The following is a 23622-nucleotide window of genomic DNA, read 5'->3' as shown; positions in this document are numbered from 1 at the left end:
CCTGGAAGGGGACAATGCATTTAAAGTGCTGTCTAGCATGACTGGGGCATAATAACATAGGAGGATTTCATACTGTTTTTTTTTAAATAGCAAATTAATCCATTTGTTCTTCCTCCCATCTAGCACATTAATAGCTACTAAGCTGTCATGATCCCACTGTCTGGATCCTTCAGATTAACCAAGAAGGCCCTGCCTGTCTCTCCAGCCTCCTTGGCTCTTGCTGCTCAATGCACTCTGCACCCCTTGTTCTATCCAGTGACTTGCACCCCCACGAATGCACCCTGCTTGTCCCTGCTTCTGTGCCTTTGCATAAGGAACCTACTGTTCCCAGTGACTAGAATAACCTTCCTGCTTTGTTGGATTCCTTTTTAAAAAGAACTAACTGCCTTTACCTCTGCTTTGCAAGAAACATGGCTGCCTCAGATATCATTAAGCCTCAGGAAGGAAGGCTCATTTTGCTTATTTTTTCCTTCAAGGAGACATGTCCATCCTCCTCCCTACCCCCCAACACCTGCCTGGGCTATTTGTTGCTTCCTGCATATGAGAACATAAGTCCTCATCACAGCCTGACTGCACGGTGCCACCCTGGGGCTGGTTTCTCCACCAGGATGGGAGTGCAGTGAGGGTGGGGCCAGATCAGCCTCACTGCTAATGGTGGCAGGGAGACCCAGGAGGTCACCAGGCCTGGATCCTGTCCTGGAGAACCATGCCTTTGAGGGGCAGGACACAGGCAGGAACAGTAACTAGGATACAGGACAGGGTAGACCAGCAGGCGCCTGGGGTCCTCCGCTCCTGGCCTTAAGGGGCCCAAGGTGAAGTTCCCAAGGACCAGAAGAGGGGTGTTCTTTGCTTGCCAGGTCTGACTCCAGCTGTGCAAACAGTTTTTACAAAGTGCATCTTGGCCTCCACCATTCCATTTGTCCTGCACAGTTTGCTTTGGCTTCTCCCCAGTCTCAGGCCCTTCACTCCTTCCAGCTTGTGACCACTCCTGCCTTTGGCTTTCCAAACTACCAGGGACTCTATGCTAGCCAAAGCCCAGGGCTCCATCAAAACCAAACAGAAAAGAAAACAGATAGAGGCTCAGGTTCTACCAGACCTGTTTGATTTCTGTGGACCTCATGCAAACAGACCATTCTTGCCTCATGACCAGTCCTGCACCTACCCCACTCTGATCCCTTACTTTCATTTCTTCTTTATTTTTTTATTTAGCAAAGGTTTGTGGAGCAGTTACTTATTTGTCGGGTACTCTACTAAACACTTTAGATGCATGATCTCATTTAGTGGGTATGACGATCATGTGACATGCATGATCCAGCTTCAGAGAGGAAGGCAACTCACTCTAGCAAGCGTGCTTAGTAAGTGGTGCCATTTGTGCTTGGTCTGTCTGCTTCTGGAACCTGAGCTTGTGATTGTGGTGTCATACTCCCCATTGCACAGTGCAGCTCATGGTACAGGGGAGTTTTCTAGTTCAGTTCACCAGTCCTGGAAGGCAGTCTTGGATGGTACTGAAAACACTGGCCTGGGAGTCAGGAGATATTGGCTCTAAATCCAACTGTCATTCCCAGTGGTCTGAGTTTGGGGCAAGTTTCTTCTTTGCATCCCTTGTAGCTGCATTTCCCCATTTCAGTGATGGGTTGGACTCAATCATTTTACATTCCCTTCCAGCTGTAGGATTCAGGGAATGGAATGCACTCCATAAGGCTGTGGGGAGGGTGCTGCCAGGGAGTAGGGATGGGGGCAATGGACTAGATGAGAGAGGGCTTTTGATCCAGTGGTTGTCACTGGATATTAAGGACCTGGGGTAAGTGCCATAGCCCTGTTACTTTCAGATCTTTGGCTTACTGTGAGTGTGTATGTCTGCATATTGAATGTGTAGTTTCCCATTCACCCACTCCTACTCTACTCTTAATTCTCTTTTAGTTATAGAAGGCAAAGGCCTGATGAGCAAAGAGCCTGGCGTCTGCGATCCCTATGTGAAGGTATTCCACAGGGCTAGAGGTGGGAAGTGGGCATTGAGGGGCCATGTCACTTGGGTGGAGCCCACCGGTCCCAGCACACCTGTGGGTTTGGCGTCATTTGAGGTTATGGCCACCACCTCAATCATTGGGTCAGTGGGAATTTATTAGGCCTTATGCTAGGATAGGCTCTTTTCTTTTGCCTACCTTTGTCCCTAATGCTTCATCCAGAGCTAGAATTTTAAGGGTGATCTTGGTCACTCACACAGGTGAGCCGTGTGAGCATGTGGCTGACTGAAATAGAAGCCCTTTTGCGAAAAGCAATCTCTTTACTTCCCTCTCCACAAACTAGAGGCAGGATGACCAGGTTTGGGCAGAAGAGTGGAGGAAGTGTCTTGAGGGCTAAAGATCCTTCTGAGCTGGGCCCTTTGTGATGAAGCCAGAGACCCTGCAGGGGTGAGGCTCTGCTTCCACGGGGAGCCAAAGGCCAGGAACCTCCCCAAGTGTGGCTGCTAGTGTACCAGGCACAGGCCTTGGTTGCCCTCTCTGTGTTGTTCCTGAAGCCCTCCCCTACCAAGGGCCTGGAGAAGGGCTTGGGCCAGGAGCAGGGCTGGGCGCCCAAGGCAGGGGATACAGTACCAGGACTAGAACAGGGACTGGGCTTCACAGGAGGGTGGCTTGAGCCTCTTGGGAAGGGAGGGCCAGGGGGCTGTTAGGACTTAGAAGAGAGGAGGCCTAGAGGAAGAGTGGAGATGATACAATTGTATGCCACCTCTGGCTGGGCCTGTGTCTGCATCTCAGTACTGCCCATGTACTGTCCTGGCATCTGGCCCTGGGCTCTTTATTCTTTTACAGCATCACTGGGACTCCACTCTGTCCTCTGCAGAGGCTGGTTTGGAGGACACTGGGGGAGCTTTCAACTTGGAGATGTGCAGAGTTGGCTGCTGTGCATAGGCCATTATGTGTCTATGAGATCAGCTAATGCTTAACTTTTCTCTAATTCAAGATTTCTTTGATTCCTGATGACAATCGAACCCGCTGTCAGAAGACGCAGACCATTTCAGACTGCAGAGACCCCTCTTTCCACGAGCACTTCTTCTTGTAAGAGTCTGGAGCAGCCGGGCCAGCCCTTGAGAAGAGAGGGAGGGAGTGTTTCTCCGGAAACAGCTCTGTTTGCCAAATCTAGAACTAGATCTAAGCAGAAAAACAGTGACTTCTAAAGGATGTCTTTGTTTTCTCACTCCCTGTGTCCTTGCATCCCTGGCCCCAGGCCCAGCAGTGAGGTCCACAGTGATAAGGTATATCACTTGGCTGATATACTTTGTAATTACAGTGCCCAGCTTGGGGCTGGCAACCCCTGAAAAGAGGTGGCAATTTCCCACTGTTCTTCTGACTAAGCTCTTGCGTTCAGCAGAAGGAATTTTCCAAGCTGAAGGGCAGTTTTGCCTTCCTATCCTCCTTTCTATTTGAACTTGTAAACTCCCTGAGCCTCAGCTTCCTCATTTGTAAAATGGATCTGGGGAGCTGGGAGCTGTAAATGCAACAGTATGACAGAATGGGAGCGGTTGTTATTATTATTATTATTACCTATTTCTCCCATCTCTAGACTCTGGGGCCAATGGGAAGGTCATGGACATTTGGCCTTTTCCCATCAGTAAAAATTAGTAATAATACTAACTTTGTTTTTTCCCTCACTTTACAAGGTAATTTTGCATATTATACAAAATTAGAAAATACAGATGAGCAAACAGAAGGAAATAGAAAATAATTGTAGTTCTACTACTCAGACAGCTATGACTTGTGCAATTCTTGTCTGATCCTTTTGTTTCTGGGTGTGTATGCCCATGTGTGTTCACAAGATTGTTTTATGATGGTGTGTTGTAACCTCCTTTTTACCCTTGGCAATATATATAAACTGTTCTGCACGTAAATACTCATCTCCCATACCATTTGTGTTATAGTTTATTTAACCAGCTGTTTAGGTCAGGCCTGGGGCTCGGCCCTCCTAACTCTGAATGTCTGCTTTGCTTTCCAGCCCTGTCTCAGAGGAGGATGATCAGAAGCGTCTTCTGGTTTGCGTGTGGAACAGAGCCAGTTCGACCAGGTGAGAAGAACTGCTGAGCTGGACTGAGACCCTTCTCTGGGCTGGGGTGGTAGCCAGGCAGCTAGCATTGCAGTAGGGGCTCAATTAATGCCTTTGGGTACATGAGTGGTAGTGACTACACTACATGGCAGAGACTGCATCCCCTGTGTTCATGTCACTCTAGGCGAGGCCAAGGGTCCTGTTATGAATGAGCCTTTGCTGAGCACTTGATCAACAGGGCACTGTGTTGGCCACCAGGAGTGCCAACCAGCCTACACCTGGGCTCTGCTCTCAAGGCTCCCACTGTTCAGGTAGAGACACCAGGTGCTGTGTGGAGATAAATGACAGAAGCAACATGCATACCCAGCTCCATAGGACTCCAGGCATCATGAAAACTAGGCCTGTTTCACTTTTAGTCTTCACTGTTCCTAGTGTCTAGCACATAGATGTCTTACAGATATTGACCTCATGAATAAAAGAATGAAATTAGTAACAAGGCCAGGGAAAAGAGGGAAGAGGAAAAGCTCACTGTTGGTTGACCAAGCAGGCTTCATAGGAAAGAGTGGATTTTGAACCTAGGCAGAGATTAAGAGGAAGATAAGGAGAGAAGGGTAAGAGGGTATTCCAGGTAGGGTATCGCATGAGCAAATATGCAGACAGGAATATTCATGGTGGAAAAGGCTGCCACAAGGAGGCCCTTTTAGGGGGCCCAGAAGTTTTGGGTGGGAGAATCCAAGCAGGCTGATCTCATGAGCAGTGCAGGGCACAGGAGGGCAGATGGTGTCCTTAGTAATGGTAGTAGTACAGAACAGGGGAGCATGAGGATTGGCTGCTAAGGAAAGGGAGTGGGAACACTTGACCTTGAATCAGGGTTAATAGTGCATTAGCTCATTTTAGTAGGTGTTTTTTCTTTGATTGTTGTTGTTTTTGAGACACAGTCTCTCTTTATAGACCAGGCTGTCTCAAGCTCTCCATCTCCTGCCTCAGCCTCCTGAATGCTGGGATTACAGGTGCGCTTCACCACGCCCAGCTCATTTATGTAGTTTTGTCCTAAATTTTCAGAAGAAGAAACTTAAGTTAAGAAAGGTTAGTACCTTACTCAAGGTCACAAAAGCGATGAGCAGTAGATTCAGGCTGAGAACCCAGGCAATTGGACTCAGGTCCTTTTTCTTAACACTGTATTGTCTCTTGATGCACAAGCAAAAGGACAGAGAGAACCAGTTAGATAGAGCCAAGGAGGTGGGGGGAGGGAAGAGAAAGGAGGTTATCTACAGACTCATTGGTGCTGTTGGAGGTCAAGTACAAAGAAGCCTCTGGCTAGAGGTAAGGTGAAGAGTGAAGAATTGGCATAGACCAAATCAGGTAGTTCTGTAGGTTCTCTTTGGAGATGGGGTTACTTTTAAGGGCCAGTGGTTCTCAGTCCTGGCTATGCATGGGATGCTTGTGAGGAACACAGGCCCCAAGGTGCCACATCGGGTTGACTGAATCTGAGTCTTTATGGGCAGGACCTAGGAATCTGCATTTAAACTAGCTTGCAGGGCGAGCTGTGCACAGCCGTCTGGTGTTTGGGAAGACGTTTGGCCATTGGGAGACACTGAGTGGAGTCTTGCAAGGGAATGATGGATGCACAACCTGGATCTATGATTTTGATAGGTCTTTGGTAGGTCAGGGTGAGAGATGATTTGGGATAGAGAGGAGGGAAACAGGGCTAGGATATTTGGGAGATAACTACAAGTATATAATAGCACTTACTTGTGATTTGTCTGTGAGAGTGGGGGAGAAGGCAAAGACAACTCTTGGGTAGCTGGTGGGGCCCCCAACCAGGACAGGGTGCATGAGAAAGGAAGGTGAGTCAGCTTTGGAGATGGTGACATGCAGGTTCCCAGAGAGGAGCCCGGTGAGAGTGGTCTGTACCGGGGGTGCTTGGTGGGTGTGGACTTCTGTGTCTGTGAAGGCAGTGGGTGAAATTCTGAGCAGGTGGAATCACCTATCTCAGTGACAGGGACCAAGGGTCAGGACCTGGCCTGGAAGGGTTGAGAAACTTTAGGGAAAGCCCTGAAGGAAGCCACACAGGCCTCTGGAGAGAGGCAGATGGACACCCCACAAGGCCTGGAGCTGAGCCTTCCATGGGGTTCTCCCCTCCTGCAAGAACAGAGCAAGTGGGCAGAACTGCTGGAGAAGGAGCCAGTAATGAAGGTCACATTTTTTGGAAGAGAAAGTGAGGCTGGGGAAAGTGAGTCAGACCTCAGTGAGGCAGTGTGACGAGGGCAGCCTTCTTGTTGCCTATTTTGGGAAAGTGAGATTCCTTCCTTATTAAATAAAACACAGCCAGACTCGTGGTCACAGTCCCAGCCCAAAACTCAAAAGGGACAGGGCAGGTTCAGACAGGCAGAAGCTGTCCACACTGTAGGGCCGGTTCAGTCTCCCTCTGGGTTTCTCAGTGGATTCCATTATCGACCCATCTGAATGAGAAGGCCTCTGAGCCCGAGGAGACAGACAGAACGACTGCAGGAAACTTGGGTCTGCTGAATGCTCCCAAATCAAATTGTGTTTTCTGAAGGACAGACATCCAACTTATCAACATGAAAGACAATTACAGAAGGAAGGAAATAAGCATTTACTGACCTCGTCTTTGTGCCAGGCACTTTCCATACATTACCCCACTTAATCTCAGAATGACCTGGAAGGGTAGGAGTTATTATTGTCCTTCTTTTCGAGAAGAGGGAACTGAGACCTGAGGTGCTGTGACTTGTACTTAGTAAGCAGTGCTTCCCTGTGGAGGGGAAGCACAGGCCACGCCTTAACTCATTTAATCCTGTAATACCACATGAAGTGGATATTATTACTGCTGTTCTTTTATAGGTGGGGAAACAGGCACAAAAAGTTACGTAACTTGCCCAAGGTAATACAGTTGGGATGTGGGGAAAACAAGCTACAAATTCAGACCATCTGGCACCAAACCTGTGTACTTGCAACAGCACACTTGCTTGCTTTACACAGGTGACAAATGACTCCAAAGCCACATTCTTTCGGTGTTGGTGGCTTGCTCCTCAGGCCTCAGGCTGCTTCTCCAAGCCTGTGCAGTGTAGTTTCGTATAAAAGCATACAGCCAAATGTGTGGTGATCACAGTTTGAAACTGGTAGGAGAGAAGAGGGAAGCATGGTCCCCAAACCCTCAGGTCCTCCCAGTGTGGCTCCAGATTTGTATTAGAGAGCTGAGAATATACAAAGAAGTGCTGGCCAAGGGCCTGGTGATCACGGTGGGCCCGAGGAGAAGCCACCTCAGAGCTGTGGATTGGGGCTCACCCTGACTGGCCGGTTGACCATGGGTCAGGCCCTTCTTAGCTCTGGGCCTCAATTTCCCTGCCTGTAAAACGCAGTGGTCTCTAAGGTTTATTTCAGCTCCAAGGTTCTGTCAGTTTTTTAAAAAACTGTAGATGTTATCAAATGGTTTGATAAACTTTTTAAAAATTATAGGTATTTTCAAATGTAAGGAATGTAAGGAAGAAAGTATTTGATCAAACTCATGTACTCATAGCCTAGCTCCATCAGTATTCCATGCATGGCCAGTCCTATTTCCCCACTTTCCTCTCCTCCAGTTGATTATATGAAAGCAAATCCCAGACATTGCCTCATCTCATGAATATAAATCATGATATTTATAAATCTAAAGAAATGTAACCATCATCATGCTTAGAAAGGAACAGTAAATTCCTCGGCAGCTTTGAATATGGAACTAAGAGATCTGAAAGTTCTATTTGATGATAGGTGAAAGGCAAACTGAAGTTGCTAGTATTAATTATAGCATCTTCAGAAATGTGTAGCCTGCTGGGCATAGTGATGCATACCTGTAGTCCCAGCTACTTGGGCAGCAGAGGTAGGATGAGTGTCATCCAGGACCAGACAGGGCAAAAGTATAAGAACTAACTAAAAAAGTGGGGGCATGACTCAAGTGGTAGAGAGCTTGTTTAACAAATGTGAGGCCCTGAGTTCAATATGTAGTACTACCATCAAAAAAACCCCAAAACAAACTTGTGGCCGGAGAAGAATTTGTAACGATATGTATCGAGTTAAAAGTGCATATACAGGCTGGGCATGGTGGCTTGTGTCTATAATCTCAGCTACTAGGGAGGCAGAGATAGGGAGAATTACGGTTTGAGGCCAGCCTAGGCAAAACTTAGTGAGATGCTATCCAACCAGTGAGCTGGGCATGGCGGCGTATGCCTGTGATCCTAGCTATGTAGAAGGATGTAGGTAGGAGGCTCGCCATCTGGCATAAAACGCAAGACCCAACTGCCTTAGACCACTAAAAAAAAAAAAGAAATCTTTTATGACATCATTAGCCACATTTGCAGAGGATCTGTCACTGTGTGTCATGCGGCATGATGAGCACTGTACGTGTACCTTACCTTTATAAACAAGATCTCAGTGTTGTGGACAGTGGATAGTGGCCTCATGTCAGAGAGCTGTGACTATTTATGGGAAAAACTCTAAAGAAAAAGTGAATGGAAAAATATGTCATTAAATTAAAAATCAATTGTGTAACACTGGAGTAAACAAGTTCTAAGGTCCCTGAAAGAATTAAAGTACCTTCCCTAAAATTAATGTATTTTCACTTTGTGTTGGGTCTTTCACCCTGTACTCAAAAGTAAACTGCTATTCCCCTGTGTACACCATGTAATTACCTCTGAGCCTTTGTACTGGCTGTTCCCTCTGCCTGGAATGTTCTTCCTTTCATTCTGTCTGACTTAACTTATTAGGCTTCCTGCAAGCATCTCAGCCCTAAACCTCCTCTTGCCTTCTACGCCTTCAGAATGTGTTGCCTGTGCTGTTCATCTGTCAGTCTCACTACAGTCCCGAGCCAGGCCCTGTATGCGGTTTTGAATTGCTATTTAAGTTCCTGCCTGTTTGTCTTGTTTCCTTAACACTACGGTTCCTTGCCCCGTGCTGCCAACCATGGCATGGTGGATCTCCTCATTTGTCAAGCCCTCACTGAGTGCACCAAGCCTGGAGCTCAGGCCTTGGCAGTCAGCAGTGACCAAGGCGAGTTTCCAGAGACTCTGCACCTAGGGAAATTGCAGCCCTCTCCCACGTGAACTCCAGTGCCCCAGCTCATAAGCTGGCCGGTCTATTGCTGTGTGCCCTTCTTCCTCCAAAGGATTCTCAAAAGCAGCCTTCAGAAGGAGCTAATTGAAGAACACTCAGAGAGGTTTCTGCTTGTGGACATTAATTGTGACAAGTGACTCTGCTTGAATGATCATGAAATTGTTGGAGGCCCCTTAGCAAGAAGCAAAGCTCAAGAGAGGCTATTAACTATTTTGCATTCTCTAAGCACAAAGGAATAAAAATTCCACTTATTGAAGAATAGGGAGAGGCAGTGTTTATTACAGTTAATGTACTGGCCTGGAGAGGTAGAAAGTTTCAGCCAGCATGAGAGCAGAATGAATATACAACACCTCAACACCAGCCAAGGTCTTCCTGTGTGTGCTGACAAGCACAACGACATTGCAGGAGGATGCTGGCAAAGTCTCCACAAAGCCTGTTCTGAGTGGCAGCTCTGTGAGTGTCTGCAGCTTGTGATAGTTGCATCACTGCCTCCTGCTAGTGCTGCCCTGGCCCCTTCCCAAGAGGGAGAGGTGCTTGTTTTTGGCAGTGGACTAGGGAGGTGGACATGGAAGTGCAACTTTATTGGGGTGACTGCATTGCCCTTTTTGAGTAGGTTATTAATATGGCCTTGTGGGGTGGGAGGGGCAAAGAAGAGGGGAAGCAGATGGAGCCACAGTTGGAGTGCAGCTGACGAGAGACAGCGGGTGGATCCCGGCTGCCCCATGGCTGTGGTTCAGAGAATGGATTGGCAGACAGGTGGCCCGGTCTTGAGGACCAGCCCTCCAGTGCCCTGTAGCCTCACCTCTCACTTGGCCGTCTGTGAGAAGGTAGTTTTGTTTGCTTAGGACTGTTGGGTGGTAAGCTGCTACCCTTTCCGGAGAAGCCAGGCAATACCTATTTATAGAGACCTTCTAGACCCCTGGTCCATGGCTGGGGCAGGCATGGGTGGGTGCCCTGTAGGATACCTGGAGAATTTTCTCTGGGTTCCAATGCCTGGGCCCCATCTCGGACCAACTGGGTTTGGATCCCCAGGCATGAACTCTGGACCCTAGATATCAGGCAGCCTCTTCCTGTGTCTCTATGGTACACTGCTGTTTAGAACTCTGGTCCAGACCCTGTAGACCGGCTTCCTGGGAGGCACATTTGTGGGGGTTCATTACCTAGCCAGGCAGTTCGTTCCATCCTTGGTATTGATGTTGTGCCTCATAGGACAGGCCAAACCCCTCACCTGTGTGGGTTCTTCAGATGTTGAATTCAACTGCCAGGTTATGCTGGTCTAAATATCCATGATGTTTTTTGTTTAACACTTATTAAACCCATCTATGAAGGAGGGAAGTTGGAAGATGCAGTAAGAGAGAGAATAAGGTGGAAAAAAACTCCACAAGACTGAAGTGTTAGGATGGAGCAGGTAGAAGTATGCAAAAATACATTTCTACTATTTTTCCTAACTACAAAAGTAGTGTTCCCTATGAAAATTCAAAAACAGTGAAAGAAAGAAAACAAAAATCCTTAATAATTCCATCTACCATTGTTAATCTTTTTGTGGATCTCTTTTTCATTAAACTACAGCTTTATAAACTTCCTTTTCTCTAACAATAGCAAATTTTTTCCATTTCATTAATATTAATCTGTGCCATCATTATTAAAAGCTATCAAGAGTCTGTCAGTCCCTGATTGATGGTCATTGTTCAGGAACTTTGAATTCCTTTTAAATTCCTGGATTCCTGGACCAAGAAGGCCCAGCTGGAACCCTGCCCCTTGTCACAGTCTGACATTCTTGAGGCCTGACCCTGGCTCACGCCTGCCCGCTCTCTGGCAGTCAGGTTCAGATGTGTTGAGGCGACTTTTGTGTGTCAAATGTGTTTGGAACTTGTTTTACAACCATTTGGGAGCTGCCTAGGGCCTGCGTGGGCCTGAGACAAAGCTTGAGCTGAGGTTCCTTAACTTGCCTCTCTCTTGAACATCCCTAGCTCCAATGGGGGCTGAGAGTCCCTGTGGAGTGCAGCTATCCCCATCTACCCAGCACCAGGACAGTGACGACCCAGCTGGGGGTTCTGAGCTTCTGTGGCGGTGGAGTGAGTGCTGTGGCAGGGCCTAGAATGCTCGGCCCCTCAGACCCGATTATGACCTGTAACCTCGGGATGGGAAACAATTCTAAGCCTGGGTTTTCCTCTGGAAACTGGAGAGGATTCCTCTTTGCCCACCTTGCAAAGTGAGAAGGACAAAGGAGCCCATGTGGCAGAAGTGTTCTGTAAGCTGTGGCACACATGGCAGCTGTGTGGGATGCTTCGTAGAGCAACTCCTGGTTCATCCTGGGGGGGCACTGACTCTTTGCTGTTCTCCCAGGCAGCGGGCGCTCATCGGCTGCATGAGCTTCGGGGTGAAGTCCCTCCTGACTCCAGACAAGGTGGGTCTCTGGATAAGGTGGCTCTCCAGGGAAGCTTCTAGCATGCCATCCAACCCCGGATGGACTGCTACTGGCAGGCTGCCTCTGGAAATCCTTGGGTGGAACTCCTATCTGTGACATGGTGCCCTGCTGAGGAAGGGCCTGAATAAAGGGCCACTGTTATTTGTCACCAGCATGGCTGAGGGGTTGGGTCCCCTTGCAGAGAGCAGTTAAGCGGCCCGAGGCCTCCCAAGAGGGAGGTGTTTGCTGTGAAGGACACTGGAAGGAAGGTCCCTAAGTGTGCAGAGCACTCCTAACCTGTCCTGGACAAATGGCCAGGTGCTCCTGGTGGCCTGCTGCAGCGGTCCTCTTGATGTGACTGCTGGGTCCAGCGGGTGCTTGGAGTGGATAGAGCAGTGCAGTCCTCTATAGCACTCCCTTCCGATTGAGTGAGGACTTGGGTTCTGGAGACCCACCCTCTGGGCCACCAGCTGTTCTTCACCTCTTGTCTGCAGTGCACCCCCAAATGGGAGGTGGGGACAGGGGAGGGATGCACTCCTTTTGTGCACCCCTAGAAATGTCATGGCCATCTCCTGCATGGCTCTGCCATCTAGCTTTGCGTCTTGGAACCGAAGTCTTGGGGGATGGCTATTTGTGGGTCCTTGTGATCTCCTTTACTGTGGCCTTGCTTCATTCCCTTGGGAAAAGGTGTTCGCCGTGGAGACTGCACAGGGGCCTCAAAATGCCTATGTTTGGTCTTTCCTTTGCTCTTTCCCTCCCTTCTGCAAACTTTTATTGGGTTCCTTCTGTACACCAGGCTCATGTTAGACATGTCAAAGTGCCTGTGTACATTCTGCTGGGAGAGGGGGCAGGCAGGTAGGCAAGTTCATAGTTGTTCTGGAGAAGAGGCTGTGGAGATTCGAGCTTGAGCGGGGGCACCAGTTCTGCCCTGAGTGTTAGGAAGACTTCTTAGAGGGGCAGGTATGGCAGCCTTGGGGAAGGAGGCTATACTGTAGCATCCTCTGAGGGAGGATGTCAACTGTTACGTTTGGGGAGGGGGTTGGTGGCTGCCTTACCTGTGCCTTCTGCCTCTGTCTGAATGTGTCATTCCTTCTCATGACAGGAGATCAGTGGCTGGTACTACCTGCTGGGGGAGAACCTGGGCAGGACCAAGCACCTGAAGGTGGCCAGGCGACGGCTACAGCCCCTGAGAGGCATGTGCATACTCTTCAGTTCCTTCCTGCCATGCTGACCACTGCCTCCCTTCCTGTGTGGCAGCATCAATCCCTGTTTTGTGGCACTTGCCACCCGGGCTACCATGAGTTCAGTGGGTCCAGGGACGCCTCACAAGCACCTGCTGGAATGCAGGCTGCTCTTGCCCACAATTTGTCTATCTGGTTGGACTCTTCTTAGAGAGGGCTGTGGGCCTTACCCCACACAATACAGTGCTGCTCCCTGTCCCGTCCCCCAGTTCACAGAGGGCTTCAGTGCTTCTCGGGTGGCTCCTTCCCAGGCTCCATGCTTAAGAACCCTCCTCTGGGGTGCCTTGCTGACCTGAGCCGCCCACTCCCACAGGCAGGGAGTTTAGGCCCTACCATGAGCCCTGAGGCCCAGGACTTGGATTTTGTGTCCCCTTCAGTTCTGACCTTCCCATATGCAGCCCTAGCTTCTGAATTCCTGCCTGGCCCAAGCCTTGGGATCCCTGTATCATGGAAGCCAGGAGTGGTCCAGGAAACCACATGGATCACCCAGCCTTGCCCCCTGGGTGGTCTGTGGTTGGGTCCTCTCATGCCAGCAGAAGTTTTCTGACCCTATTCTGTTACCCTCCAGGCACACTGCTGCTAATACCAGGAGGTGGGGAGGACACCAAGAATGGAGAGAAAGTCCAGGTAGGTGGGACAACCCCAGGCAGGGATGGTGGCACCTGAGCATTGCTTCAGGGGCTCTGATCTGCTACTTGTCAATCCTAAGGGAGACCCCACAAAAGGGCAGTATTTGGTGTTTGAAACTCAGCAAATTGTGTGTTCTGAAGGGAGTATTCTTGACTAAGGTGTATCATCAGAGATAGATGCTTTCCTCGGGTTATTCATGATAGTGACAGGAGTGAGGAGAGAGCTAGGAAATGGAGGTCTTAGAGCTAGGAATGGATTGGATCTTACTGACTTTTGGTCTCTAGAAGCTGAGTCCTCCTTTCCTCTAGACCCCAGGCCCTCTGCTTCCCTGGCACCATGGTCAAGTCACCTTTCCGGTTAGAACTGCAGAGAGCAGGGAGTAGCTGTGACCCCAGAACCTGAGAACAATGAGTTTTTGCTCTGCCAGGACCTTGAATCTGAAGAGGAACTTCTCAGAGATATTTGGGAGAATTCTCTATAATTTATTAGACCTCTTTGCAGAGGAGGGCAGGTGGTCCCAGGGTTTCTGTAACAACTTACAAACTCCCAGCAATGGATTAGCCTTTTAGACACTGTTAGGATTTAACTCTCAACCTCCACCCCTGAGGTATTTGTCATGGTCCCATTTTTTTTTTTTTTTGGTGGGGCTGAAGTTTGAACTCAGGGCTTCACACTTGCAAACCAGGCACTGTACCACTTGAACTACACTTCCAGTCCATTTTGCTCTGGTTATTTTTGGAGATGGACTCTCACAAACTATTTGGCCTGGGCTGGCTTTGAACTGTGGTTCTCCCAAACTCAGCCTCCCAAGTAGCTAGGATTATAGGTGTGAGACACTGGCACCTACTGTATCACAGTTCTATTTTACAGATTAGGGAACACTTCGGTTCAGAGGTGCTAGGTCACTGTCTGTGGCCACACAGCTAGCAAGAGGTGGAGGCCGGCTCTGAGGAAGGTATAGCTATCTCCTGGGCATGCTGTGTCATGCTGTCTCCTGAGTGTGGGCTAGCTGAGGAAATACGATGTTGACATATCCCATAACATCTTACCTATAGGTGTACTGCAGTCTAGAAAAACGCAGTTCATTCATTCCCTTATCATTCATGAAGTGTTCACACCTCTGTGGACCTGGCCTGGCACTGAGTGCTGGGTGTCAGGGTCTGGCCTTGTGGAGTGCACAGTCTGGAGCTGTACCATCCAGTGTGGTGGCTGCTTGCTGCCTTTAGCTATTGAGCACTTGATTGTGGCCAGTGGAACTCAGGAAATGAATGTTAACTTTTATTTCATTTTAAGTATTTTTAATTTACACGTTTCTAGTTGCCAGTGTACTGGACAGTGTAGTATTAGAGTAACTTGCTAGGTCTATTTTCTGTGACTTCAGGGGAGAGCTGTAAAGCCCTTCCTCCCTTTCTCTGTGCTCAGCAAGTGCAGAGAGGATAGTGAGCAGGGAGCAGCCCTGGTGATTTGTGAGAATTACATGGATATCCTCACTGCAGAGCCCTGGGCGGCTCAGGAAAGTCTTGTTTCATGCTGGATCCTGCATACAGTCCCTGGGACAACTTTCTGCTGTGCATTGAACTCTCCTAGTCCTGTGTACTTGGAGATGTCTGTAGAGCTCAGCAAAGAGGGTGTGATTGGTAGAAGTTTGGGGAGAGTCAACAGAGGCCACCTCTTCAGCTCCTGCATTGTGCAGAAACCTGGGTCAACTGCCATGGTCACCCAGCATCCAAACCAGGGGTCAGCCTCTGTCATAAGGACATGAATAGGTGAGTGGGTGGGATTCCCCAAGGCCTTCCAGGTGGGCAAAGGAGGCTGGGCGCACACTGTGCTGCTTTACAGTGTATAAACTTGGGGCTGCAAGGCAGTTATCTGGGGTCTGCCCTGACATGACCTTAACCTGTCTAGGCCTCGGTTTCTTCACTGGTAAGATGGGGATGCTGGATTGTCCCCTCCCACATTTATTTGATGGTTCACATGTCATCAGACCTTTCATGCAGCCACTGTGTAGATGAGAAAACTGACTTATACATAGCTTGTGGGTGGCATGTGGTCCTTAGCCTCCAAGTATTTTGTGTTCCCTGGCCTGGGACAGGATGTCTGCAGGCACAACCTCGGATTCTATAGGCTGGACTAGTCCCCTGGATTTGCTCCTGGGGACCCTGGGATGTGCAGGGGAGGGAGCGCAGTTGCAGAGCGGGGCGTGTTTTCTGCCTGGGTTCCCCTCTGGCAGGCAGCAAGGGGTGTTTGTGAGAACACTGGATGCACAAAGTGGCCCATGGCGGAGAATGCAGCCAGAACAAAGGCGCCCTCTCCCCGCCAGGCCTGGGGAATACTAACTAGTTGACAGGAATTTTAATATAAAACTCTCCCTCTTCCTTGTCATTCTGAGGTTTCAGGAAGCCTTCTGGCTTATCTGCAGAGGCACACAGCACAGACAGGGCTTGGGGAGGTGAGAGGTGATTTCCTGCCATTCTTCTGTGGGGCGGGCTTCCCAGGGCGGTCATGCCAGGCTGACGGGTGCAGTGAGGGCTCCCGCTGCTGGGGGGGAGAGCTGGGTTTTCATGGGGCAGCAGCTGAGGCAGGACCCGCAACCATGAACCGCTTCAATGGGCTCTGCAAGGTGTGTTCGGAGCGCCGCTACCGTCAGGTGGGTGCTTGGCCCCTTGGGGGACCTGTGGGGTTTTGAGGGTTGGGAGTGGGAGCTCACCTGAGCAGGACCTCTCTCCCCACAAGGCCTCCATGCCTCCTGTTCCCTACAGGCACATTTTGATCTGGGGCTGGGTCCAAGGCCAGCCTGTTACCTGCCACCCTGCCTTGGGGCAGCCTCGGCTCTGTGCTTTGTCCTAACCACTGGCTGGGTGGTGTCTGTGGTGAGATGATGGAGCCAATTTTCTACTGTTGTTATCTGGTGAGGGGTGTCCATTAAAAACAGCATCCTAGGGCTGAGATTGTTACGTGGTGGCTGAGCAGCTGGTGCTTCTGGAGGCGGTTTGGTGTTTTTGTCAACTTTCCCCACTTCTGATGGGATGGCAGGACCTGCTCTGCCCATTGCGTGCTTTGTTGTGTGCAGAGTTGCATGGCTCCATGTATATGTGCACACACATGATTTTCTCCACACCCCCTCACCCCCCCCACAGCACTCAGCTGAGTCTGGAGGTGGCCTAGGGCTCCTGTGATTTTGGACTCCAACTTCACTGAGCAGGTCTGGTTTCTCGGATGGCCTCCCGTCTTGGAAGTTGTGGTGGGGATTGAACCCAGGGCCTTGCACATGCTGGGCAAGCACTCTACCACTGAGCTACATTCTCAGCCTGAGGATTTTCTTTTCTTTAAAAAAAGAATGGGGTCAGGGAGCGTGGAGGCTAAAGATGCCCAGATTTTGGGAATGTCCAAGTTGGAAGGGAGCACAAAAATTATTCTGACTTAAAAAATTTAGAGAAGTCCCTTTGCTTGTTTTAATTACTTTACTGGAATCTGGGTCCTGACTCCTCTGACAGCAGATCCCAGGGAGGTGCCAAGAGGGGTCCCCTGTATGCCCACACCTGCCGCTAGGGGACCCAGCCCTCTTCTGCTCTCAGGTCCTGCCCTGCCAGCCCCACTCTATTACCGCCCTTCTGCAGCCAGGTAGAGCAGCCCCTGTGACACCAGCATTGTGAGGCAAGGAGCACACTGGATAGGAGGTCATGGACTCCCAGATCTCCTTGGTCCCATGGGCCAGAAGTCTGGGGTGCGCTGGTGATGAGAATGGGGCTAGGCATGAGTGTGTACTGGATTGGGGCTCTGGGATTTAAGATGGCTTCTGTGTTAGAAACCACTGCAGAATTGACAGCATGGAGTTTTCTATGAGATGGGGGCTCAAGTCCAGCTCTGTCCCCTGAGCTGCAGCCTCAAGCGAGTCACTATCTGAGTCCCATCTCATGGTCCTTAAAATGGGGGTAGTAAAATAGGGACAATGCTGTTAGAGTAAATGGAATGGGGCCTATGAAGTGCCTGTCTTAGTGTCTGCTACTTGCATCTAGGGCGTGTTTGATAAGTGGTGGTAGTTGGTGACAGAAGTCCAGGCATAACAGAGCATTGGAAAGCAGGCAGGGGAGCAGAAGTGAGGAGTCAGCATGACTGAGACCTGAGAGCAGTGGCAGTGCCTGTCCTGGACAGCAAAGAGCAAGAACCACTCCCAGGAAGGACAGCCTCTGTGAGGAGTGGCTGAGGTCCCAGAGTCATCAGGGCTCCCGCCCCCATGCACACACCTGAGATCCAAGGTCAGAGAAGGGCTGGGCCTTACTCATTTTGGGCCTTGGTTTCCTTCTCTGTAAAATGGGCTGCTAAAACTGCCTTCCCCATAGGGCACAGCGATGCACAGGCTCTTTGGATACTACCCTCAACATGGTCAGTAATCACGAAGGCTAGACACAGCTCTGCTTCCTTCACTCAGTTCACCCTTCCCGCTGCGGCAGGAGACCATGCTTGCTTCCTTAGGCCTGCCACTCCTCTGCCCCCAACCTCTCAGCTGGGCTGGACTGTTCTCTAGGCTGACTCTTTTTAAAGTGACACTCAGGAAGGTGGAATGGCTTCCATCCCTGCCTGGACCAGGGGAACAGGGCGTAGGAACACACACCTCTCTAGACTCAGCTTTGGAACCACTGCTTAAAACCTGTGCCTGGAGCCCAGGGGGGCTGGGGCCTGTTTTCCATGAGGGAGGGGCCAAGGTGCCCTGCTGGGGTAGGATAGGGGAACTGCTAAAAAGACTTTGGAATCCAGCTTTCTGTGTGTCTTGGGGTGGGGTGGGAGGAGGTCTTCCAAATCCCCTGAAAATCCCTGCTGGTCTCATGGAGTAGATGAGGCTCTTGAATTCTCTGAGGCTCAGCTGGGTTGGGCAATTAGTGGTCTCCCCTTTCCCCCAGCTTTCCACACTCGCTCCTCAGTTTGTTTTTCTTTCTTTCCATTTTTTTCTCTTCCTGTCTTAGCTGCGTGTTTTCCCAGAATTCTTATGGGAACAGGGTATTTTCCTGCCCCCTCCCCCTTCCCCTTGTCTGTCAGATTTCCTGTTTTACAAACTTGCTTTGAATCTGGGCCCAGGGATGGTGGGAAGCAGAGCCTCAGGGGCCCCTGCAGCTTCCAGGGGCCTTGGTCACCCTGGACCCTGCCTGCTCCCCTTCCTCATGCCTGGCCTTGGGAGAGCCAGCAGGTGAATGCAAGTGCCCAGCCCTAAAAGACAACCCTAAAGGAGGGGGATAGCCATCTCTGGACAAGGCTATGAACTTGACCTTTTCCAGGCTTGCTGAACTGGCTTCTTCCTCAACCTGCCTAGGATATCTTCCCTGTACCTCTTTAGGGCCCACTCAAAGCCCAACCTCTTCTAAGGAGACTCTTGGGAGACCACTGACACCCTTCTCTGACTTTGCTCCCTGAGTAGCCCAAGTGAACCAGCAGGCCACACTGTACACTATGTCCTTTTGCTGGCAGGTCACTGATATAGCCTTTACTGAGTTCCTACTACGCACTAGTGTGGTGTCTGGAGTCACAGCACAAAGGGCCATTTGTGGCACAGTCTCCCTGTTTTGCTGATTTGCTTGTCAAGCCCTACTTTGCTTTGGAGAGATTTGTGTATCTTCTTGCCTCTCTGGGAGGGAGCCAGAGACCAAGGCCTCATGCAGAACCTGACACGCAGTAGGAGCTCAATAATTGTGTATTGGTTTGGAAAGAGCGTCCTGATGGCAGGGCCCTTCTGTGGCCTGAAAGTCAGGTTGTGGACCTACCATGTGCCCAGCCCTCAAAGGCATAGTGAAGTCTGGCTAGTGCATGTTTAGTGGGAGGCCTGGCTGTGCCCTCACCTGTCCCCTCACTTGGGAGCCCTCACTGGCTGCTTTGAGGCTCTGGCCCACAATTTTCTGAAACCCCAGCTCTCTCTTGTGAGGAGACCCTTGACCTGAGGCTGAATGAGTATATACCAGTTTTCCCTCCTCTGTGCTCTAGGAGGGCAGCCACCAGGTTGGCTTGTCTTTGGGCTGGGCCTTCCGCACAGGGCCAGCCCTGGGCTAATGTCCCAAGACCTCTGTGGGAAAGGAAGAAGGGAGTAAGGTAGGCAGTGGATCCTGGGCAGCAAGGGGGAGGTGCAGTCCTAGTGGGCCCTTGGGTAGAGGGCTGGGGCTGATAGGGCCAAGGAGAGCCATCTTCATCCTTCCCAGGCCCTGTCCATCCCAGGCTCTGCCTGTGCGGACCAGAGTCACCTCCTGAACTTTCAACATCCTTGCTTGGTCCACAACCCAGTGTCAAGATGCCTGGTCCCAGAAAGGAACAGAACAGTGCAGGACTGGTCAGCTACTTCTTGGCTCTGGTTCCTGTGGAGAGGAGGGTGGCTCTGGGTGGGGCTTATGGGTTTCCCAGCCTCAAGGCTCCCGGGAGTGACTGGGCAGGGCTGTATCCTAGATCACCATCCCGAGGGGCAAGGACGGCTTTGGCTTCACTATCTGCTGTGACTCTCCGGTCCGAGTCCAGGCTGTGGATTCTGGTAAGTGAGCAACACAGGATGCCAGCTCTGCTCTCCTGCCATGCACCTGGGCTTTACAGACAGGATAGAGCTGGAAGGGAAGCCCCACACTGGAGCAAAGAGTCCTGGGTTTTCAAAATGAAAAGAATAATATTTTTAATTGACTGCAGATGAACTGAGGTTTATGAAAATATGCCCACTCTTTTTTGTTTGTTTAGTTTTTATCTAAACAAAGATAGGTCTTTCTATTTTGACTCCCAATCATTTTGAACAGGAGCTAAACCTGGATTTCTATGATGGCTATATGGGAAAATGAGAGCCATTTATGAGTTCTGTTTGGAATCGGTATCTGATCCTACTACAAGCCTTAGATTAGAGGTGACCCAAGGGACTCCTTTGGTATCTCTGCATAACATGGCCTCTTACATCCCTTCCTTAATTGTAGCCACTCCTTCCCTACTTTTCACGAGTAAAAGGTTACTCCTCATCAAAGAGGTATAGCTTATGGGCAGAAGCCAGGCTTAGTAGTCAGGTGTCCCTAGTACCTGCTCTGGGATGGACGTGGAACTGTGCTTAATTAATGGGGTAGGGGAAATGGCGTAGTGTGTGAGCCTGGCACAGGGACAGGTTCTCAGTGGGCTAGGAGGCCCTGAGAATGGAGGGCTTGGGTGGAGGGGTGGGCAGCAGAGGTGGCCAGCACTGTGGGGAGGGAGGGGCAGGCAGGCAGGGATGAGGTGAGGGCAAAGAGTGATGGCCTCGAGAGCTACCGAGTTAGGCTCACGTTTTCACAGACAGAAAAACAGAGAGAGCAGAAGGGCAGCCTTTGTCTAAGATCACCATGGAAGCTAAGGGGACTCCTTGTCTTTTGAGGGGCTCCAGGGCCTCCTGAATAGCTTTTCTTTATCCCTGTAGGGGGCCCGGCAGAGCGGGCAGGGCTGCAGCAGCTGGACACGGTGCTACAACTGAACGAGAGGCCGGTGGAGCACTGGAAATGTGTGGAGCTGGCGCACGAGATCCGGTGACAGGGGCAACGGGGCGGGCGATGGGGCCTCGGGCTGATGGCATGGCACATCTCTCCCACCCCAGTGCTGGCCACACTGCCTTGCCCTACCCTGCTCTTGCCAGTCCTTCCTTTGCCCAGCTGGAAGCAATTCACTGTGCTCCTCAGGGATTCCATTTCTTGGCTTGCAAATGGAAGGTTCAGGCTCAGAGCAATTTTGGATCCCACAGCAAACAGCAGGGATGAAGCTCTCAAACAGACCCTGCAGTTCACGATGTGGTTCCAGGGGCTGCTTTCCACTTTAGCTAATTATTTCTGCCACCTAAGAGCCCGAGCCCTTTGTTTAAGGGTGTGTAGTTATTGCAAATGCTTTAATTGCACAACTTAAAAATCATTCTTTAAAATGTTTGCGTTCCTTAAATTTGACCCCCTGGGGTAAAACCCGAATGACTTCATTTAGGTTTGCTTGTAGAATGACTAGACAAAGCCAAGCATGGTGGTGCACACCTGTAATTCCAGTCCTAGGGAGGCTGAGGTAGGAGGATCATGACTTTGAGGCCAGCTAGGGATACAGAGTGAGTTTGAGGCCAGCCTAGGATATACAGTGAGTCTCTGCCTCAAAAAAAAAAAACAAAAAAGTTTAGAATGACTAGATGAAGGTTTACTTGTTCCCATAATAGCCACCATCACAAGTTAAATATGTTGCTTTTTCCTGTTGAGCCTGGCTTTGGCCTCAGGGTCAAGCTCACTCACTGCTGAGTGAGCTTAGGTTAGGAATGATCCAAGAGACTCTTTGTCATCTCTGCAGAACATGGCCTCTTACATCCCTTTCTTCCCTGACTCTTGGAGCTTCTCCCCTGTGTTTGCTTTCTCCTCCTGTCCACTTTCTTTCTGCACTGTAGGCTCCTAACCTGGCTGACTTTGGACTCCCCAAGACTCAACTACTCTGTGTGATCCCCCGACTTCCAGGAGCTGCCCCAGCGAGATCATCCTGCTTGTGTGGCGTATGGTCCCCCAGGTCAAGCCGGGGCCAGACGGTGGAGTGCTGCGGCGGGCTTCTTGCAAGTCAACACATGACCTCCAGTCACCCCCCAACAAGAGGGAGAAGAACTGTACCCGTGGGGCCCAGGCACGGCCTGAGCAACGCCATAGCTGCCACCTGGTGTGTGACAGCTCGGATGGGTTGCTGCTTGGTGGCTGGGAGCGCTACACCGAGGTGGGCAAGCATGGGGGCCAGCACACCCTGCCTGCACTGTCCCGTGCCACGGCCCCCACCGACCCCAACTACATCATCCTGGCCCCGCTGAACCCTGGGAGCCAGGTATGGACAGCTGGTATGGGGAAGAGCTGGGTCCCTGTGGCAGGCTCGGAGGTCTCAAAGGCTCAGAACTGGGTTGTGAGCAGCCTGAAGGGGGCTGGGAGTGTTGGACAAAGAGATGGGGTTGTGTTGGCTGTGGCCTCTGCAATGCTGTCCCGGGTAGAGGGTACAGATGGGCCTGGATGGTCTCAGAGCACAGATCCAGGGCCGCAGTTGTGCAGGCTGGAGGATGTTAGCTTTCCCAGTGGAATGGGTTGCCCCGGTGGGTAGTAAACCCCTCATTGTAGGAGGTACGATTGCATGATTACATGACGAGGTGCTGGGGTGTGTCCCCCCAAAAATTATTCCCAGGAGATGATCTGGGAAAATAGAGTTCTGAGGTTTTCTAAGTTTTCGAAATACCCTGTACTCTTCCCTTTTGGAAGACTTCCCATGGCATTAGCCTGCTTGAGGCTCTGAGGGCATCCTGTAGTAAAGAAGGTAGTCTAGCCAGGTGCCAGTGGCTCACACCTGTGATTTTAGCTACTGAGGAGGCAGAGATCAGGAGGATCACAGTTCGAAGCCAGCCCAGGAAAATATTTCGTGAGACCTTTCTTGAAAAACCCTTCGTAAAAATAGGGCTGGTGGAGGGGCTCAAGGTGAAGGCCCTGAGTTCAAGCCCCAGTACTACAAAAAAAAAAAAAAGAAAAAGAAGGTGGTCTAATCTTGTTTAACCCAGTGTTTCCAAATCTTCCTTGATGGTGGCATAGCTATTAGGGTCTCACCACTCCAGTGAGCCATGGGATGCACTTTGGAACTAGTGCTATAGAGGAAGTTGAGGTCTCTCCAAGGGATCTGACTTCATGGCACATAAAGCTTCTTTCAACTGTGTTTCCTCCAAGCCCCCTCCCTCAGCAGCTGAGCAGGGCTGTTGTTTTCCCCTTGTGCCCTAAGATTCTCCACTTCCTGTCCCCCAGGCCTGGGGTCCTGGACCGACCTTCCTCGTACCTAGGGTTGAGATGCTTCTCCTGTCTTTCCCTTGCAGCTGCTGCGGCCTGTGTACCAGGAGGACACCGTCCCTGAAGGTGAGTGATAGCCTGCTACTGTGCCTGCTTGCCTTGGAGAGATGGTGGAGGTCAGCTGAGGCCTAGTCCGGCCTCTTGCTCTGAGTTCAGAGGCCTTTCTGATGAAGTCAAGGTGGCCCACCATGTCACCCACCCCTTTCTTCTTGGTACTTTTTTACTTTCACTGAATCAGTGTGTTTTCCCTTGAAGGCTGAACTGAGAAGGAAGAGAGCGACCTGCCAGAGCTATCTAAGTAAGAGACAGCGTGCTCAGGACTCAGGCATTCATTTGAACATCATCCAGGGTACTGAGCTGTGGCTGGGCCTTCAATGGAAGGGAGTCATGGAGTGTGGAG

At 50.5% G+C, this 23622-nt stretch overlaps 1 protein-coding gene across 6 annotated transcripts in view; it reads left to right on the top strand.

Moving 5' to 3' along the window:
* Positions 1–23622, top strand: part of Rgs3 (regulator of G protein signaling 3) — a 124242-nt gene that overhangs the window by 21954 nt on the left and 78666 nt on the right. For 3 of the 6 annotated variants that reach the window (XM_074051214.1, XM_020160329.2, XM_020160330.2), the window contains exons 3-12: positions 1921–1979; positions 2962–3056; positions 3991–4059; positions 11491–11551; positions 12654–12744; positions 13361–13419; positions 19846–19927; positions 20819–20924; positions 21876–22227; positions 23249–23288. In XM_074051214.1, the coding sequence (XP_073907315.1) occupies positions 1921–1979; positions 2962–3056; positions 3991–4059; positions 11491–11551; positions 12654–12744; positions 13361–13419; positions 19846–19927; positions 20819–20924; positions 21876–22227; positions 23249–23288 (1014 nt within the window). Of the gene's footprint in view, positions 1–1920; positions 1980–2961; positions 3057–3990; positions 4060–11490; positions 11552–12653; positions 12745–13360; positions 13420–13439; positions 16070–19845; positions 19928–20818; positions 20925–21875; positions 22228–23248; positions 23289–23622 lie in introns of those variants that run through there. The other 3 variants (XM_020160333.2, XM_074051215.1, XM_020160328.2) reach the window with 3 other exon arrangements.

This window comes from Castor canadensis, chromosome 13, assembly GCF_047511655.1.
Source record: "Castor canadensis chromosome 13, mCasCan1.hap1v2, whole genome shotgun sequence".
Taxonomy (NCBI): domain Eukaryota; kingdom Metazoa; phylum Chordata; class Mammalia; order Rodentia; family Castoridae; genus Castor; species Castor canadensis.
This window is presented reverse-complemented; position numbering and strand designations above follow the sequence as displayed.